This window comes from Orcinus orca, chromosome 8, assembly GCF_937001465.1.
Source record: "Orcinus orca chromosome 8, mOrcOrc1.1, whole genome shotgun sequence".
Classification (NCBI taxonomy): Eukaryota; Metazoa; Chordata; class Mammalia; order Artiodactyla; family Delphinidae; genus Orcinus; species Orcinus orca.
In genome coordinates, this window is record NC_064566.1 from 25,669,263 (window position 1) to 25,690,903 (window position 21,641).

The 21,641-nt window shown below is 36.0% G+C and overlaps 1 protein-coding gene across 1 annotated transcript in view; it reads left to right on the forward strand.

Moving 5' to 3' along the window:
* The window catches only part of CCDC73 (coiled-coil domain containing 73), a 106,028-nt gene that overhangs the window by 76,573 nt on the left and 7,814 nt on the right, over positions 1 to 21,641 (forward strand). The window contains exons 12-15 of the mRNA XM_004264416.2: positions 5,326 to 5,439; positions 9,766 to 9,900; positions 17,740 to 17,926; positions 19,010 to 20,515. Of these exons, the coding sequence (XP_004264464.1) occupies positions 5,326 to 5,439; positions 9,766 to 9,900; positions 17,740 to 17,926; positions 19,010 to 20,515 (1,942 nt within the window). The remainder of the gene's footprint in view (positions 1 to 5,325; positions 5,440 to 9,765; positions 9,901 to 17,739; positions 17,927 to 19,009; positions 20,516 to 21,641) is intronic.

Here is a 21,641-nt window from a genome sequence, read left to right on the forward strand (position 1 = left end):
TTGCATCCCATAGGTTTTGGGTTGTCATGTTTTCATTGTCATTTGTTTCTAGGCATTTTTTGATTTCTTCTTTAATTTCTTCAGTCATCTCTTGGTTATTTAGTAGTGTGTTTATATTTTTTACAGATTTTTTTCCTGTAATTCATATCTAGTCTCATAGCATTATGATCAGAAAAGATACTTGGTACGATTTCAATTTTCTTAAATTTACCAAGGCTTGATTTGTGGCCCAAGATGTGATCTGTCCTGGAGAATGTTCCATGAGCACTTGAGAAGAAAGTGTATTCTGTTGTTTTTGGATGGACTGTCCTATAAATACCAGTTAAGTCCATCTTGTTTAATGTATCATTTAAAGCTTGTGTTTCCTTATTTATTTTCATTTTGAATGATCTGTCCATTGGTGAAAGTGGGGTGTTAAAGTCCCCTACTATTATTGTGTTAGTGTCGATTTTCCCTTTTATGGCTGTTAACATTTGCCTTATGTATTGAGGTGCTCCTATGTTGGGTGCATAAATATTTACAATTGTTATATCTTCTTCTTGGATTGGTCCCTTGATCATTATGTAGTGTCCTTCTTTGTCTCTTGTAATAGTCTTTATTTTAAAGTCCATTTTTTCTGATGAGAATTGCTACTCCAGCTTTCTTTTGATTTCCATTTCCATGGAATATCTTTTTCCATCCCCTCATTTTCAGTCTGTATGTGTGCCTAGGTCTGAAGTGGGTTTCTTGTAGACAGCAGATATATGGGTCTTGTTTTTGTATCCATTCAGCCAGTCTATGTCTTTTGGTTGGAGCATTTAATCCATTCACATTTAAGGTAATTATTGATATGTATGTTCCTATTCGCATTTTCTGAATTGTTTTGGTTTTTTTTTTTTTTTTTTTTTTTTTTTTTTGCGGTACGCGGGCCTCTTACTGTTGTGGCCTCTCCCGTTGCGGAGCACAGGCTCCGGAAGCGCAGGCTCAGCGGCCATGGCTCACGGGCCCAGCTGCTCTGCGGCATGTGGATCTTCCCGGACTGGGGCACGAACCCATGTCCCCTGCCTCAGCAGGCGGACTCTCAACCACTGTGCCACCAGGGAAGCCCTGTTTTGGGTTTTTTATTGTAGGTCTTTTCCTTCTCTTATGTTTCCTGCCTAGAGAAGTTCCTTTAGCATTTTTGTAAAGCTGGTTTGGCAGTGCGGAATTCTGTTAGCTTTTGCTTGTCTGTAGAAGTTTTAATTTCTCTCTCAAATCTGAATGAGATCCTTGCTGGGTAGAGTAATCTTGGTTGTAGGTTTTTCCCTTCATCACTTTAAATATGTCCTGCCACTCCTTTCTGGCTTGCAGAGTTTCTGCTGAAAGATCAGCTGTTAACCTTATGTGGATTCCCTTGTATGTTATTTGTTGCTTTTCCCTTGCTGCTTTTAATATTTTTTCTTTGTATTTAATTTTTGATAGTTTGATTAATATGTGTCTTGGCTTGTTTCTCCTTGGATTTATCCTGTATGGGACTCTGTGTGCTTCCTGGACTTGATTGACTATTTCCTTTCCCATATTAGGGAAGTTTTCAACTATAATCTCTTCAAATATTTTCTCAGCCCCCTTTTTTTTTCTCTTCTTCTTCTGGGACCCCTATAATTTGATTGTTGGTGCATTTATTGTCCCAGAGGTCTCTGAGACTGTCCTCAGTTCTTTTCATTCTTTTTTCTTTATTTTGCTCTGCGGTAGTTATTTCCACTATTTTATCTTGCAGGTCACTTATCTGTTCTTCTGCCTCAGTTATTCTGCTATTGATTCCTTCCAGAGAATTTTAAATTTCATTTATTGTGTTGTTCATCATTGTTTGTTTGCTCTTTCATTCTTCTAGGTCCTTGTTAAACTTTTCCTGTGTTTTCTCCATTCTATATCCAAGATTTTGGGTCATCTTTACTATCATTACTCTGAATTCCTTTTCACGTAGACTGCCTATTTCCTCTTCATTTGTTTGGTCTCGTGAGTATTTACCTTGCTCCTTCATCTGCCATGTGTTTCTCTGTCTTCTCATTTTGCTTTACTTACTGTGGGGTCTCCACTTCGCAGGCTGCAGGTTCGTAGTTCCCATTGTTTTTGGTGTCTGCCCCCAGTGGGTATGGTTCATTCAGTGACTTGTGTAGGCTTCCTGGTGGAGGGTACTGACGCCTGTGTTCTTGTAGATGAAGCTGGATCTTGTCTTTCTGGTTGGCAGGACCGCATCTGGTGGTGTGTTTTGGGGTTTCTGTGAACTTATTATGATTTTATGCAGCCTCTCTGTAGCTTGCTGGCAGTTGAGTGGAGCTGGGTCTTAGCGTTGAGATGGAGATCTCTGGGAGAGTTTTTGCCATTGATATTATGTGGGGCCAGGAGGTCTCTGGTGGACCAATGTCCTGAACTCAGCTTTCCCACTTCAGAGGCTCAGACCTGACACCCAGCTGGAGCGCCAAGACCCTGTCAGCCACAGGGCTCAGAAGAAAAGGGAGGAAAAAAAAGAAAGAAAGAAAGAAAGAAAATAATAATAAAATAAAGTTATTAAAATAAAAAAAATTTTTTAAATAAAAAAGTAATAAGGGGCTTCCCTGGTGGCGCAGTGGTTGAGAGTCTGCCTGCCAATGCAGGGGACACGGGTTTGTGCCCTGGTCCGGGAAGATCCCACATGCCGCGGAGCAGCTGGGCCCGTGACCCATGGCCGCTGAGCCTGCGCGTCCGGAGCCTGTGCTCTGCAACGGGAGAGGCCGCAACAGTGAGAGGCCTGCCTATCGCAAAAAAAAAAAAAGAAAAAAAAAGTAGTAAAAGAAAAAGAAAGAAGAGAGCAACCAAACCGAAAAACAAATCCACCAATGATAACAAGAGCTAGAAACTATACTAAAAAAAAGAAAACAACAAAAAAAAGACAGACACAGCCCTAGGACATATGGTAAAAGCAAAGCTATACAGACAAAATCACACAAAGAAGCATACACGTACACACTTAGAAAAGGGGAAAAAAATATATATATATATAAAAGGAAGAGAGCAACCAGATCAATTAACAAATCTACCAATGATAACCTCTAAATACTAAACTAAGATAATCATAAACCAGAAACAAATTAGATGCAGAAAGCAAACCCCAAGTCTACAGTTCCTCCCATAGTCCACCAGTTCAATTTTGGGATGATTCGTTGTCTGTTCAGGTGTTCCTCAAATGCAGGGTACATCAAGTTGATTGTGGAGATTTAATCCGCTGCTCCTGAGGCTGCTGGGAGAACTTTCCCTTTCTCTTCTTTGTTCCCACAGCTCCTGGGGTTCAGCTTTGGATTTGGCCCCGCCTCTGTGTGTGGGTCGCCTTAGGGCATCTGTTAGGGAGCTGTGGGTCCCTCAGGCCAGAGGGAGGGAGGGGTATGGAATACCGGGTGAGCCTGCGGCGGCAGAGGCCAGCGTGACATTGCAACAGCCTGAGGCGTGCCGTGTGTTCTCCCGGGGAAGTTGTCCCTGGATCACGGGACCCTAGCCGTAGCGGGCTGCACAGGCTCCCGGGACGGGAGGTGTGGAGAGTGACCTGTGCTCGCACATAGGCTTCTTGGTGGCTGCAGCAGCAGCCTTAGTGTTTCATGCCAGTCGCTGGTGTCTGTGCTGATAGCCGCGGCTTGTGCCCGTCTCTGGAGCTCATTTAGGTGGTGCTCTGAATCCCCTCTCCTCGCGCACCCCAAAACAATGGTCTCTTGTCTCTTTGGCAGCTCCAGACTTTTTCCTGGACTCCCTCCCGGCTAGCTGTGGTGCACTAGCCCCCTTCAGGCTGTGGTCACGCAGCCAACCCCGGTCCTCTCCCTGGGATCTGACCTCTGATCAGCTCCCAGCCCCCACCTGCCCCAGCGCGTCAGCAGACAAGCCTCTCAGGCTGGTGAGTGCTGGTCGGCACCGATCCTCAGTGTGGGAATCTCTCCACTTTGCCCTCCGCACCCCTGTTGCTGCGCTCTCCTCCGTGGCTCCGAATCTTCCCCACCACCCCGTCTCCGCCAGTGAAGGGGCTTCGTAGTGTGTGGAAACTTTTCCTCCTTCACAGCTCCCTCCCAGAGGTGCACGTCCCATCCCTATCCTTTAGTCTCTGTTTTTGTTTTTCTTTTGCCCTACCCAGGTACGTGGGGAGTTTCTTGTCTTTTGGGAGGTCTGAGGTCTTCTGCCAGCATTCAGTAGGTGTTCTGTAGGAGCTGTTCTGTAGGTGTATTTTTGATGTATTTGTAGGGAGGAAGGTGATCTCCACGTCTTATTCCTCTGCCATCTTGAAAGTCCCCTAGGCCTATGAAGCCTTTAAAATGAGATAGATCTATATATAATGATATGGAAATTAAGCAAGATACATTATTCATAATTTTAGAAAAGCAGATTTGCAGAACAACATGGTATGTATTATGTGGTTTCATCTCTACTTAAAAAGATATATTTTATGTACTTGTATGCTTATAGATAATTTCTGGAAGGATACACAACAAACTACTAGAGCGGTTACCTCTGGGGAGGAGAGCTGGAAAAGCAGTAGAGGAAAATTTTGCCTTTTCTTTCTATCCTTTGTGTGGCTTGGATGTTTATCCTGAATGTACTTAGCTTTAATAACGATAAACAAATGAACATAAAAATTTCAGATATATTAGACATGTAGTGAGAGTTCTTACTATTTGTCCTTTTAGAGAAGTTTACTTGGATTATCAGCAGACACTGAAGAAACCTAATAATATTGGTGACACTGATTTAATTGCTTTTAAACCCTTGTCTTTGAAAACAGTCGTATTTTTACCCTTTAAAGGTTTTTTGGGAACAGGAGAGGGGAGTGTGGTGGTGATTATATAATATGTTAATTTATGAGGTAATAAGTTAATATAGTAAATATTGAAGCTCTACTAAAAAAGTGTTAATTTGAAATTAAAAATTTAAATTGTAGTTAAGAGTTTTCCAGCCAATTAATTTCTGAAATAAACAGATATGGAAAATATGTTCTGTGGTAGATAAAAATTTTTAGTAGGGTTAGGCTGGATTGTGCTACATTTCATATTTTTCAGTGCTGTAGTTTATATTACTTTTTCGGTACATTAAAACTTATGCAGTGAAACTGAATAATGGCAATGTTTTTATACCCTTTTATAGCCATTTCTTTTTCATAACCTCCCCCTATTTCCTGTTAACTAAACTATAAGCACCTTTCTGTTAATTTATGAAAATTATTGTTGAGGTAGCACATCATCACTGATCTGTATGGCACTTTCAGCATGTTAGAAGCAAAGGTCCAAGCAACATAAAACACATCAAAATTCATTAATGTGGTATTGATTATTTTTTGGATAATTAATTTTATTGCAGACCCTTGAAAGAGATAATGAGCTGCAAAGGGAGAAGGTGAAAGAAAATGAAGAAAAGTTCCTTAGTCTTCAAAACAAGCATGAGCAAGCACTAGAAACTTGGAAAAAGCATGTAGGTTTATTAAACAGTAAAATATTAAAATATTTTAAGTAGTAGACATTTAAAATAACTATTAAATGCTAAAAAAATATTGCAAAAATAATATAGGAATAAAGTCCGACACATTGTCTTCTTGTACTTATATTTCCAAGAAGTGAATGTTTTTAAAGCTAAATTTAATAAAATTTTCTGTAATGCTTTTGTGCATGAAAAACCATACATATATGTGTGTATTTATGTATATTTTGTATGACTTTTCATATGTGACAAAAATTAATTTTCCTTTTCACAAAACCATTGATAGTGTTTTAGTAAATGATTATAATAAAGAATTATATAGGTCTTATTGTTAGCTGATCTCTTTAGCTTTCCTCAGCAGTTTTGTTGACTTGTATTAAAGCCATGTTTAGAACATATATACAGTAGTTGGGTTCTATAGTATTAACATTTTATCATGAGAATTGTTATGTTATAAATGTGACTATTGCCTTAAAGCACAACTCTTTATTTTACATTAAATTTTAATTTCAGTGAAGTAGATAATAAAAGTGAAAAGTGATGTAAATTAAAGTTGTGAAATATAAGGTTCACTTTTAAGACTGGTGAACCCCCAAATCGATTACTTTATTATCTATTTTTATTGCCTTCAATTCTTTTAAAAGAACTAAAAAAAATAGAAGGTAATTATTTAAGTGTTTATGAAAGCTATATTTTGGGTAAGATTATATTTTAAACTATTATACTAATTATAATATATAATTCTAATACTATACTAATATATTTTATAATTATATATGCATACTATTCTGTAGATGATTTTGTTTGATATAAATTGTTTTGTAAGTAATTCTTGATTTTTTGATCCATTTGCAGCTAACATGTTCTCTTAATCTGTATTTTGAAGAGATCAAATCTTCACTGATGAATTTGATAAGCGTTACCTAATTCTCAAAAAATATTTTGTAATTAATTGTATCAGAATACTATAAAATGCTTAGTGGCCCCTAAATAGGTAAAGTTTGTCATTAAGCAACAAGCATAGTAATTTTCATTTTAGCTTCAGCTAATCTACCTTGCATCCCAACACTTCCTTCTCATTTCTAAGGCTTAAAAGATCATGGAAATAGTACTGTCAGGATAAGGAAAACTATGAAGTAAAAAGAGAGTATAAACTTGAATATGCCAGCCACACCAAAAATAATTAGTTGAGTTAAGAGAAAATTAAGCATTTATTTTTCCTAATGATATTTCAAGTATGTCCCTCTCCCAAGGAAAAAAAGTCAATTGAATTAAGAAAATAAGCATTCAGCTTCACTGGTGAGGCCGCAGTCTATAATTTGGATAAAATTGGTTTTGTCTTAGGATTTTTAGCATCTAAAATCATTTCACTTCCATATGATTTCATACTAAACAGAACATAGGTAAATTTCTAAAAAGCTGCTTTGGTTCTATAGGAGTTTTCTTGAATGGGAGGTCAGATCTACTCTTTAATTGTGTTTCTATCTTGATATCAGTTTTTCACCATTCTTGAGTGAAGGAGAATTATAGTGTTGCTACTGAGATTGGATCAAAATGAGTTTCTAAAAATCATTAAAAGATACTGACAAAAATAAGATGAAATCATATATACTGCTGTTTAAAAAAATAAACAGTGAATATTACTAGATAATATATTTAAAACTCATGGAAATGTCTTGAAGACCATGGTATGTATATCTGTTTTTATTTGGCTAGTTATACAGCCAATGGTTGTGTATAGATAAAAAGGTAATAAATGGGGATGTTTAGAAATTATTTAGGGAAAGGGGGTATCACAAAAGGAATTCAATTCACAACATATTTGAGCATCTGTTATGTGTTAGGCACTATTCTAGGTGCTGGATTTTCAAAGATGCCTAAAATACAAAGATTATTAAAGAGCTCACACTCTCAAAAGACAGGTAATTATTAAGTTAACCACAATAGTGTTGAGTGTTTTTAGTAGTGTTAACATTAGTATTAACAAATTACTGTGAAAGCACAAAATAAATCATATTGTTTAACTAGGTTGGAGAAAGTTTTAGAGAAAAGATGACACTAGAATTTGGACTTGAAAGATGAATAGGGTTTCACCAGGCAGAGGGTGCCTGCTTCCTATACTTCTCATTCCACTCTGTGGGTATTCCATTTAAGAAAGGGAAAAATGATGGAGGCATGAAACTGCATTCTCCAGGATGATAAATAGTCTGATCTAGAATGTGACAGTGGAAATTAGGTTGAGATCACCTTCTGAAGAGTTCTTTACTAAGGAAGTTGAATTTTATTTTATAACTAATGGGAAGCCATTGAGATTTTTAAAGCAGAAAAGTGACATAGATCTGCATTTTAGAAAAATAACTCTTGCAACAGTATGGAGAATGGCGTTATGGAAAGAGATTAGTATGAAGAATGTTGCAAATAATCTAACCACGAGCCTATGAGGGTGTAAATTAGGGCAACAGTAGTGAGAACAGAGAAGAGGGATAGATACAGGAAGCATTTTGGAAGTAGAATTAGCAGGATTAGTGACATTTTATGTATAATGGATTTTAGAAGGAAAAGGAGTAAACTATGATTCTGAGATTAATATAATGAGCAGAATAATAATGTCACTAATTGACATAAGGAATGTGAAAGGAGAAGCACCATTTGGTGGATGAAAATGAGTTTAATTCGGGAACTGATGAATTTATGGTGACGGCAGGACATCTGACTTGAAATGTATATCATGCATTTGGAAACGTGAATCTAATCATAGGAGAGAGGTTGGGAGTGAGATATAGATTTAAGACTTATTAGCATAAAGATGAAATTTGAGGGTATGATAAGATCATCTGTGGAAGGAGTGGCAGACTTGAAGAGAAGGCTAAATAAAGAAGAAAGAGCCTTGGGGAACACCAACATTTTGCTAGTGGTTAGTGTGTGTATATTGGGGCAGGAGGGGAGAGGGAGCCTGATAAGAATGGTGAGAAAGGTAGAAGGATAGAGAGAGAGTAGTACCATGAAAATGAAGAAAAGAGGCTATTTCAAGAATAAGTAGTCAACATAGTCGAGCTACAGTGCTGTTAAATGGTGTGAAACTTGGAACAAGTCCTTTGGCTAATTTGCAGGTGATAGCTGAGAAAAATAATCAGTAGAACAATGAGGGCAGAAGTCGGTTGTTAAGGAGTGGTGAGAGATTAGAATTTGAAAGTAGTAAGAGTGGACTTTATTTTAAGAAGTAAGAGAGATAGAGTAATTGAGTCAAAGAGAAAAAAGTTAGGAACGTGACAAGAGCATATTTGTGGGCTGAAAACATGCTGGTATAGTGGGAAAGATTGAGACTAGGCAGGAGTGAGAGATCTTTGCTAGAGCTAAGCTCTAAGGGAGACAGGAGTGACTTCCCTGGTGGTTTAGTGGTTAAGACTTCACCTTCCAATGCAGGGGTGCGGGTTCGATATCTGGTTGGGGAGCAGATCCCACATGCCTCGCGGCCAAGAAAAACCAAAACATAAAACAGAAGCAATATTGTAACAAATTCAATAAAGACTTTAAAAATGGTCCACATCAAAAAAATCTTTTAAAAAAGGGGGGGAGGGAGAGACAGGAGAGGATGGGATAGAGAGCACTTGTGGAATTTTTAGTCGTTTAAAATTAAGAGAAACTTTTGTAATATTTTATGACAAAAAGGTATTTTTCTCTTCAATGGAACTTACTTTGTCTTACATTTGAGGTTCCTATGAAGGAGAACCCCCCCCAAGAAAAAGATTATGAAATTTTATAGCCAGTAAAAGCTCAGTGTGTAGATGCAAGTATTAGGCTGAAGAGTCAGTTTCTGTTGTACTGCTTAGTGCTCAGTATTCTTCATCTAATTGAGTTAAAATCTGTATATCTAATTTGCAACAAGAAAATAACACTTTAAGAAAGCAATGAAGTGGTAACTTTATAGAATTTTTATGATTAAAAATAAATTAATTTTTCATTTGTAACAAGAGGTAGTTTAATGTAGTACTTGAAAGCACAACCCCTAGACTTAGCCTTGGATTTGAATCTTGACTACCACTTTATATCTACCTGATCTTGGGCAAGCTACTTAACGTCTGTGAGCCTCACATTTCTCGCCTGTAAATTGGAGACTAAAAATACCTCATAGGATTTTTATGAGTATGAAATTATGTTTATTAAGTACTCAGCACAATTCAATAAATGGTAGCTTTTAATATTAGTAATTACTTCTGGAATGTTTTCATTTTTTACTATTTCCAAAGACTTGTGTTAATGAAGTATTTTTATACAAAATAAATTTATATACATGTTCATTTTGGTTAAATGTTATATTAGGTTGAAGAACTTAATGGAGAAATTAATGAGATTAAAAATGAGTTATCATCACTTAAAGAAACTCATACTAAGTTACAAGAACATTATGACGAATTATGCGATCAGAAAAAGTTTGAGGAAGACAAGAAGTTTCAGGTAAAATTCAAGTATGTTGGGGGTATAAGCTCTTAAAGAAATTAGGACCATCACTGATGATTTTCTCCATGCTTCATATTTTCCGTTTCTCAACTTTAAAAAATTAGTATAAGCGTTTAGTCTGTAATACATTTTTAGTTAATTTTTATGTACAATATGACATAAGGATCAAGGGTCTTTTTTTGGACATGAATTTTCAGTTCTAGCACATACCTTTGTGGAATAGACAATTTTTTCTCCCATTGTGCCTTGGTACTTTCTTTGAAAATCAGTTAACCAAATAAATATATGTGGGTCTATTTCTGCACCCTCTATTATATTCCTTTGATTATATGTCCATCTTTAAGCCAATATAACACTTTCTTTATTAGCGTAGCTTTATAAGAAGTCTTAAAATGTGGTAGTATAGGTCCTTCAATTTTGTCCTTTTCCAAAAGTGTTTTGGCTATTCTAAGTCCTTTGCGTTTCCATATAACTTTTGGAATCAGTTTGTCAGTTTCTAAAAGAAAAAGTCTCTGGGGTTTGGACTTGGATTGTGTTGAATGTATAGATTAATTTGCAAAGAACTGACATCATAACATACAATTCATGAACATGGTATATATCTTTACATTTATTTAGATATTCTTTAATATCCTTCAGAAATGTTTTGTAGTTTTCATTGCATAGGTCTTGCAAGTATTTTGTTAAATTTATCCCAGAATATTTCATATTTTGTGCTCTTACTGTAAATAGTATTTTAAAAATTAATTTTTCTAATTGTTGCTAGTATATAGAATTAAAATTGATTATTGTACATTGACCTTGTATCCTTTTACCTTTTCTTTTTCCTTTTACCTTTTTAATTAACTTATTATAGTAGTAGGGTTTTTTTGGTTGGACTTTGGAGTTTTCTATATATATGATTATATCATCTGAGAATTTAAGGCAGATAAATTTTACTTCTTTTTCTGCTCTGTATACATTTTATTTTTTTCCTCAACTTATTGCCCTAGCTAGGACTCTTTAGTACAGTGTTAAATAAAAGTTGTAAGAGTTGACATGCTTGCCTTACTTCTCATCTTAGATGGAGAGTATTTAATCTTTCATCATTTCATATTATGTTAGCCATAGATTTTTTTGTATATGCTCTTTGTCAGATCGAGGAAGTTTCCTTCTATTCCTAGTTCGCTGAGTTTTTATCATGAATGAATTTTTATCATGAGTGGGTATTAAAGTTTGTCAAATGATTTTTCGGTATCTATTGAGATCATATTTTTTTCTTTATTCTGTTAATGTGTCAGTATTAACCAATTAATTACATTAATTAATTTCTAAATTTACCTTGCATTCCTCGGATATGTACTATCCTTTTTATATATGGCTAGATTTGATTTGCTAATGCTATGTTAGGGGTTTTGAATTGATGAGGAATATTGATATGTAGGTTTTGTTTTTTCTTTGCATTCTTTTGGTCTGTTTTTTTGTATCAGAGTAATACTGGCCATATAAATTGAGTTGGAATGTGTTCTTTCCTCCTGAAAGAGTATTGTATAGAACTGGTGTTACTTACTAAATATTATATACAATTCATTGGTGAAGCTATCTAGGCTTTTTCTTTGTGGCAATATTTTTAATAACAAATTTAGTTTTAAAATTATTTATAGGGCTATTCAGAGTCCCAATTTCTTTTTATGTCAGTGTGCAGAAAATAGTTGACATAGCAGGCCTGTGAAAGGCCTCTGAAAGACCTGCTTGTAAGTTTGGCTCTTGACTGGTACCTGGAACTTTGGATTTGAGGAGGGTTCCCACCACTTTCTAACAGACAGGAATGGCTCACTGGGCCTAAAGTATTAAGTAGTTTACTTTGAACATCTGCTTTCTTTCTGGGAGTCAGGAGTTTTGGCACATGCTAGGCAGAGAGTGATCAGCAACCAAAAAACTTTGGGCACTGAGTCTCTAATGAGCTTTCTGGTAGACAACAATTTACATTTGTGATCACAATTCATTGCTGTGGGAATTAAGCATGTCCTATGTGACTCCACTAGAAGACTCTTGAAAGAGGTTTGTACATGGTTTCCTCCAGACTTCACCTCTTGTGCCTTTTCCCTTTGCTGATTTTGCTTTATATTCTTTGCTGTTATAAATCTTAGTCAGGAGTACAACTGTATATTGAGTCGTATGAGTCTTCACAGCAAATCACCAAACGTGGGGGTAGACTTGGAGACCTCCAACACAGTCCATTTTGCTAATTTTTCTTTCAAGGAACTTGTTCTTTTCATCTAACTTGTCAATTTATTGGTTATTGGCCTTTCTTCTTTTCTAATATAAGCATTTAAAGCTATTAATTTTCCACTAAGCACTGCTTTAGCTTCATTCTACAAATTCTGATGTGTTGTGTTTTCATTCTTATTCAGTTGAACATATTTTAAAATTTCTCTTGTGAGCTCTTCCTTGACCCATGAATATGAGTTTGACCTATAAGCATGCTGTTTAATTTCCAAATATTTGAGAATTTTCCAAATATATTTCTGTTAATGACTTCAAAGTTAAGTAAGACTTTTATCATTTTAAATATATTAAGACTTGGTTTTTTGCCAAGTATATTGTCTATCTTGGCAAATATTTCATGTACCCTTGAAAAGAATGTGTATTCTGTTGTTGACTGGTAGAATGTTTTATAAATGTCAGGTCAGTTTGGTTGATAATGTTGTTCAAGTCTTCTCTATCCTTACTGATTTTTTTGTTTACTTGTTCTATCAATTAGTGGGAAATCTTTAATTATAACTGTGCATTTGTATTTCTCTTTTCAGTTCTGTCAGTTTTTGCTTCATGTGTGTTTAAGCCCTGTTATTAGGTGTATGCACAGTTATAGTTATTATGACTTCCCGATTAATTGACCTTTTTATCATTATGAAATGTCCATCCCTATCCTAGTAGTATTATTTTGTCTGATATTAATATAGCTGTTCCATCTTTTATGGTTAGTGTTTGCTTTTTTCACCTTACTTGTGTATGAGGGGTAGACCTCACACAGCAAGACATTTTTGAGCTGAGTTGTTAAAAATAACTAAGAATTTTCCAGATAGAGATTTAAATTAGATGGAATAAAGTGAGCAAAGAATCAGAAAAGTGAAATATTGTTATTCAATATGTAAACTAGGTGTTGGTTAGCAAGGCAGTAAGTAGCAGGATAAGAGGTTGAAAAGATAGGCAGAAGACCGACTGTAGAGGGCTATATAGTCCATTCATAGAAATTTGTTCTTGACACTACCATTTGGGGGCTTTTAAACAAGGAGTAAAGTGCTTAGATTACTTTTTTGAAATGTCATTTTGGTGATGATGTGGGTAGACAGTGGGACAAAGCTAAAGGCATGCATTCTAACTTGGAGAATACTGCAATAGTCCAGGCCAGAGATATTGATTGTCATTTTAATATTCATAGCTATAACATAGCTTGAGAGCTATAAATAGCAAGTAATTCCTACATCTGATTGATTATAGAAATGAATATAGACTTGCATTCATAAAAAGTTGATCAGCATTCATTCACTTTCATACTGAAAATAACTTATTCAATCAGATTATAAATCATGTTTTTAAGAAATGTAGACGATATAGATACTTTAAAATAAGAAAGTGAAGATCACCCATAACCCCACCATCCAGAAATAGTGATTGTTAAAATTATGGTATATGACTTCCAGAGTTTTTCTATGTGTGTGTTTGTATAGAAACAGACACACATAGGTATTCATATATATGCATTTTTTAAAAACTAAAATAAATCATACTTTCTCTGATGTTTTGTAGACCATTTTATTTAGAATTTTCTTTTATTGTGGTAAAAAATATATAACATAAAATTTGCCATTTTAAAGTGGTTAAACTTAAAATTACAATTCAGTTGTACTAATTATGATTTAGTGGCATTAATTACAACTACAATGTTTTGAAATCATCACCACTATCTATTTCCAAAACTTGCATCATCCCAGACAGAAATTGTGTAACCATAAATCAATAACTTCTGATTTTCCCCTCTCCCCAGGTAACCTCTAATCTACTTTCTGACTCTATGAATTTGTCTATTCTATATTTTTTATATAAATAGAATTGTACAATATTTGTCCTCTTTGTCTGGCTTATTTCATTTAGATGATGTTTTCAAAGTTCACCGATGTTGTAGCACTTCATTCCTTTTTATGGCAGAATAATATTCCATTGTATGGATACACTACATTTTGTGTGTCCATTCTTCTGTTTTGGTTTATTTAAAAAATAAATTTATTTATTTAATTTATTTATTTTTGGCTGTGTTGGGTCTTCATTGCTACGTGCGGGCTTTCTCTAGGTGCGGTGAGCAGGGGCTACTCTTTGTTGCGGTGCACAGGCTTCTCATTGTGGTATCTTCTCTTGTTGCAGAGCACAGGCTGTAGGTGCGCAGGCTTCAGTAGTTGCAGTACATGGGCTCAGTAGTTGTGGCTCACGGGCTCTAGAGCACAGGCTCAGTAGTTGTGGCACACAGGCTTAGTTGCTCCGTGGCATGTGGGATCTTCCTGGACCAGGGCTCAAACCCGTGTCCCCTGCTCTGGCAGGCAGATTCTTAACCACTGCATCACCAGGGAAGCCCCATTCTTCTGTTGATGGACGCTTGGGCTTTCACCTTTTGGCTGTTGTGAACATTAGCATACAACTATCTGTTTGAATCTCTGCTTTTAATTTTTGGGAGGTATATACTGAGGAGTGGCACCAAGTGATTCCCACCTCCTGGTGTTCATGTTCCTTCGTAATACCCTCCACTGAGTGTGAGTTGGATTTAGTAACTTGCTTCTAGTTAATAGACTATAGCAGAAGTGATGCAATGTTACAATTCTTCTGAGATTAGGTTACAAGAAGACTGTGGTTTCTGTGAGAGCGTGGGTGAACACGCTCTCTGTCTCTCAGTCTGTGTCTGTCTCTCCACCTCTCTCTCTTTCTGAGCCGTGTAAAGAAGTCCCAGCTATCCTGCCAGAGAGGCCACATAGTGAAGAGGGTCTCTGGAGGATGAAAGGCCACATAAAAGAGAACTGAGGCACTCCTCCACCCAACAGCCCCCACAGCTGCTAGCCACGGGAGTGAGTCTTCTTAGAAACAGAACCTCCAGCTCCAGTTAAAGTTTCAGATGACAGACAGCTTGACTAGACCCTCATGAGAGACCTGGGTCAGAACCATCAAGCCAAGCCATTCCTAAGTTCCTGACCCATCAAAACTATGGGATAATAAATGTTTGCTGTTATAAACCACCAAATTTGGGGTATTTGTTATACAGCAGTGGATAACTCTTAAAATGGTTGACCCCAGAACAACTCCAGGGTTAGGGGCACCACCTCTCAGAGCAATCAAACATCTGTGTATAACATATAGTTGACCCTTCATATACGCAGTTCCTCCATATCAATGGTTCAGCATCCACAGTTTCAACCAACTGCAGATGTGTAGTGCTGTAGTATTTACTACTGAAGAAAACCTGCGTATGATTGGACCTGTGCGGTTCAAAGCCATGTTCAAGGGTCAACTCTGTAAGTATCCTTCTAGGGTTTCACAGTTAATAGGTACTGAAACAGGATTTGAACCTATATTTATCCAACTCCAAAGCTCCTGGTAACCACCATACTATTTTTCTCCATCTCCTTTGCAAACTCCTCCTTTGCAAGGTTCCCTTCCTCTGCCTCTCCCTTGGGGATTTTCATTAGCATTTTATTCTTTATTCTCTTTCTTCTTAAAATATACTCTTTTTTTTTTTTTTTTTTGCGGTACACGGGCCTCTCCCGTTGCGGACACGCAGGCTCAGCGGCCATGGCTCACGGACCCAGCCGCTCCGCGGCATGTGGGATCTTCCCGGACCGGGGCACGAACCCGTGTCCCCTGCATCGGCAGGCGGACTCTCAACCACTGCGCCACCAAGGAAGCCCTTAAAATATACTCTTAATCAGTCTTATCAACTTGTATGTCTTCAGCTGCCCTCTATCTGCCAGAGATTTTCAAATCTACATTTCCAGCTCAGTTTTCTCTTAAAAGTTCCAGTTCTATACATCTAAATTTTCATTAGACATCTCCCACCTTTTTGTCTTACTAACTCTTCAAACTCGAGAGATTTAAAAGAAAATTTTTTTATTATTTTTTAAATTTTTTGGCTGCATTGGGTCTTCGATGCCGTAAGCGGGCTTTTCTCTAGTTGCGGTGAGCAGGGGCTACTCCACCTTGCAGTGTGTGGGATTCTCATTGCAGTGGCTTCTCTTGTTGCAGAGCATGGGTTCTAGGGTCGTGGGCTTCAGTAGTTGTGGTGTGTGGGCTCAGTAGTTTGTGGCTCATGGGCTCTAGAGCGCAGGCTCAGTAGTTGTGGTGCACAGGCTCAGTTGCTCTGTGGCATGTGGGATATTCCCGGACCAGGGATGGAACCCGTGTCCCCTGCATTGGCAGGCAGATTCTTAACCACTGCGCCTCCAGGGAAGTCCCATCAAGAGATTTAAAATGAACTCGTGATATTTCTCTAAACCTCCTACTCCTGTTTTCTAGCTCAGTAAATAACACCCACCCATCACCTAGGTACCTAATCCAAACTCTGCAAATCAGTCTCGACTCTCCTCTCAGTTTTCATAACCAATCATTCAACAGTTGATATTAGCTTAATAAATAATTCATGAATCTATTCAGGCTTTTCATCTTTGCTGATATCACCTGGACTACTGTGGCATTCTTATGACGCATCTCTCTGCCTCTTGTTGTTTCCCCTTAATTCGGTGTTTTTCAGACTTCTGAGTGCAGCCTGTTAGTGGTACATGGAAATCAGTCTGGTGGTTTCGTGACTGGCATTCCTTTAAAAATGAAATAAAATAATGTAACATAGAAAACATTAGAATGTATCTCATTGAGTTGGTGTTACTTGGTATGCTCATTGTGTTGTAAAACATATTTATTTCTTATTGCAGGTTTTAAACAGTGAAGTTTGGAAAACATTACTGTAATCCATTCTTTATACTGCAGCCAGAATGGTCTTTCCAATCAGCTCATATGAATCACCTTGCCTAAATCCTTCAGTGACTTCTCATTGACTTCCTGGTAGAGTTAGAACTCCTTAGCATGCTATATTGGGCCCTTAACGACCTAGGCCTAGTTCAAGCCTCATTTCTCGCCATTCTTCTCCCAGCATCTAAGCTCAAGCTGAAGTAAATCCCAAGTAGTTCCACGAAGTAAAACTACATGAAGAGACTATAATTTTGTTTGCTTTTAACATCTGTGAATGCCATTTGTTCTCCCTGGAGTGCCTGCTTATCCCCATCTATATTAAAATTGCCTGTCATTTCTTTTACTATCTTCCCCAGTGGACCATAAGTTTTTTGAGGATAGGGACTATATTTTGTTCATCATTGTATCCCAAAGCCTAGTGCAGTGCTTCCATGTAATATGTGCTCAATATTTAGGGGGAATAAAAAGATGTTGAATTGATTCACTATTTTAAAGATACATAAAAATACCAAACACTCAGAACAATTTGCCTGCCATGACTACTTTGCTTTTAATAAAGGAGTAGTTCTTAATATGGTATTATATAATAATGTGGAATGCATGTTTGAAAACATCTAAGGCTCTCCATTTTATTTAAATATGATAGACTATACAAAGTGAACTTACAGTGATCTTGTTACAAAGAACAGTATATTAAATTTAGTCAAAAAATCATTTGGCTTTCAAATAGAAATTGCTGGATGGTTGAACTGAAATATAGATTCCACTTTCATTAGCAAAGTTTGTTCAAATGTTTTATACTTTTTAACAGTCTGTTTTTACATAAAAGGAACCTTTTCTATTTTACACTAGAACCTTCCAGAAGTAAATACTGAAATGCCAGTGGAAAAATCAGAAAACACCATCATACAGAAATATAATTCCAGGCAAGAAGTAAGGGAAGAAAATACTGAGAGTTGTTGTTTAGACACTGAATACAGAGAAAAGGAGGAAAAGAAAGAAGCCCCATTTATAGAAGAAATCACTATAGGTGATGAAGGTAACCTAAGGTTACATTGATATTTTCTAATTTTTATATTGATCATTTTAGGGGAATATAAGCTACAGTCTTTGCTTTGAGGACCTAGTAGTATAATTGGAGAAATACTTTTCCATTTGTATGTGTCTTAACAAAAGTACTTGTATGTCTTTTGAGCTATTCTTCAATAGAGTCAATATTAGGGAGAAAAATACATTTTTGCTTTCCCTTCTCATCACTTATTCATTGGCTTTTTGCATTCTGGTTTCTGCCTTCACTGATTTGCCAAGAATGAGCTACCAATAACCTTTTGATGACCAGACTCCAGAGCACTTTTCTTAGTTCAAATGACCTTTCTGTAACCATTGAAAATTTGACTGATTCGTCCATATTGAAAAAGAGTGGTTTGAAGAAGGTAGTTTGAAGTTTGTTCAAACCTAGGCTGAACAACCACTTGGTGGAGATGTTGTAGAGAGAATGATTGGATTAAAAAGACCCTTCATGCCCTAAATTTGTAGTCCAGATTATTGTAACTATACTGAAAATTTGAAATCTATGGTTAAAACTCAGATGAATAAAATTAATATCTTAAGTAGATATTCTATATATTTTGCCCAAAAGTATTCCAAATTTTAAAAATATTTACAAGGTAGTGAGTAAGAAAGTGATGATTATTAGTCTTGAAGAAACCAGCTAGCAATTTCTGCATCTATGTAGTAAGAGAAATTACAACATGACCGTTAGAGTAAATTAATTTTTATCTAATCAGCTGTGTGTTTATATGGAATTGTACCGTATGCCCAAAAGGAAGCAACAGACTAGAGAAATAACCTTTTTGTAATGCCCTCAACTTAACTTTTTTAAACCAAAAATACTTTTGCTGTTATGAAATAAAAATTAAGTGTGAATAGAGTCGAACATTTTAGCATGCTTATTAAAGGGAACTCAATATTTATATAAAATTGGTGTCATTATGTTTGTGTAATAGCTTGCCAGTGAAATATTTAAAGCTAAATATGTTTTTATAAAAATAGTTAACATGCATTTTATAAAAGCAGGCTTTTGTGTATAACCCAAAAATTTTCTGTGTTCTCATTATAACAGACTTACAACCTTTTGAAAAAAGCCCCAAGAAGAAAATTAATACTATTGTACCTCAGAATGAAAATCAAAGTGAAATCTCCCTAAGCAAAACCCTCAGCATAGAAAAAGAATTAATCAGTCAAGGACAAACCTTGGATGTTACTGACTTTACAAAAGTGGTTACTACAGAAATAAAAGACAAGGTGGACTTGGAAAAAGATAATGGGTGTACAGAATTTAAATCACCAAATATTTCTTTTTTAGTGGCAGATATATCAATAGAAAGAGAAAAGATACATCCAGAAAGAACTGAAGGATTAGATCATCACCATGCAGATGTACACCTGGGGGTTGAAAATAACAGAACATCATTTAACAGTATTTTAGATGAGATGGCTTGTAATACAAATCATGAAAAAGATGTTTCTGAAGACGAACCATTCAAACAACAATTCAGATTGCTTCCAGGGACTCAAGAAAATGACACGGAGAAGGAAATTACAAATAGTTGCCAAACCAAAGCAGATTTGGATTCATCTCTAGATGTAAAAAGGAATCTTGTCCAGTGTCAGAAATATAATTTACCGGATTCAAGGAATGTTATGTTAGATGATAAACAATGTAAAATAAGACAAATACAACTGTTAAATAAAAAAAGTGAATGTAGCATATTGCCATTTAAAGAAATTTCAGATTTTCAGCAAGTTGGTGATGATACTTCAGAGCAACCTGAACTAACTATTCCCTGTGATACAGCAATCAACCGCCCCATTTCTTCTGCTGTTTTCAGTGACAATTTGAACGTACTTTTAAAGAATTCAGATAAAAATGTTAATATTATGCCTGTGTTGGTGACACCCAACTCAAGCCCTGTGAAAAGAACTGTATATAGGAAAAATGTGAATGATATGCATAACAGTCAAGTTAAGAACTGTTTGGGGTATCTAGAAGACAATGTGACTGTTTCCCATCTTCAGACTAACAATGAGAATATAGATGCTTCACAAGCCAAAGATATGAAAACTGCTATTCATGTGAAAACTTCCACAGAAATACAGTTTTCCAGTAAAGAGAGTCAGATTGATGAGAATCAGAGAACTGAAGTAAAAAAAAATGACCTCTTCCCTAATGAAAGACAGCATACATTGTTAAATAGTACAGAGAAAACAGAGTCATTAAATGACATTGTTTCAGGAAAAATTTACAGTGAAGGACAGCTGGAAGAATCATGTCCATTTCACATAAAGCCATCTGGAGATTTAGTAAACAGAAGTGGAAGGTCAGCCTTTGATCTTTCAACTTCAGATAAAAAAACTGAGAAAACTCTAGTATATGTGAATTTTTTAGACCCCAGTTCCTGGCCAAAAGTAAATCAAATTGAAAGTCAAACAGTGAGCACTTCAACATCTAGCATTCCTTTGTTGCTGAAGAAGAGACCAATAGGTCTATTAGAAAACAAAAAGATGGTTTCGTTGACACCTTGTAAAAATGTTGGTGTGGATGATGACGGGAAGGATAGCGGACCAGGTAAGAAAATAAGGATTATGTTTTAATTCTTTTAAAATTTGTATTTCTACTTATTGGTAAAAATTTTCCAGATTGTTTAAAATGAAAATTTATTTATGTTACTATATATATATTTTTTGCCTAAACCTAAAAGACTCCTTATATGTATTGATATATATGTAAAAGTAGGAAAAGTTTTATTTAAATGGAAGTGGACTTATTTTCACCTAAATCTGAGCCAGTATTATCAACATGTACAGAGGTCAATTGCATTTTGGAAATTAAAAAAAAAAAATCCTTTCATTATCAAAGAACTGAAAATAGCAAAAACAGCCGCAAGTCTGGGTCATTAATTTTAAATTAGGAACATCAACCTAATCCAAGTCTCTTTTTTTACTTTCTAGAGCAAATGCAGTGAAGTTGTTGATACGGCTTCTGCCAGTGTTATGTTTACTCCTTTTCTTTCTATACTAAAAAAAAAAACCCAAAAAACAAAAAACATACCAAAAAAAACCCAAACTTCTTTCTCTCAGAACTATGTTTTAGTTTCTCTCCTATGTTGTCACTTTCTTCTCCCAATTTTTTCCCTCTTTCCTTAATTTTTCTATTTTTATCTGTCCCTTCACCAGCACCACAAATCTAGCTTTGTTCTTTTATTTTGCAAGTAATAGTGAGGTGTAACATTAATACCTTTCATATCATTGATATTTATCATTGTTTGAAACACTTTAAATTGAATCCCTTAATAATTATATGCCTGTATTAATACATTCAAATATTAAATAGTTCAGATAGTGGAGACTGTTTTACTCTTTCAAACCACCACATGAAATAACAATGTGCAAGTTTTGCTTTAAAAATCCTCCAGGAAAATGGAGCTCTCTTGCACTGTTGGTGGGAGTGTAAATTGATACAGCCACTATGGAGAACAGTATGGAGGTTCCTTAAAAAACTAAAAATAGAACTACCATATGACCCAGCAGTCCCACTACCGGGCATATACCCTGAGAAAACCATAATTCAAAAAGAGTCATGTACCACAATGGTCATTGCAGCACTATTTACAATAGCCAGGACATGGAAGCAACCTAAGTGTCCATGAACAGATGAATGGATAAAGATGTGGCATATATATACAATGGAATAT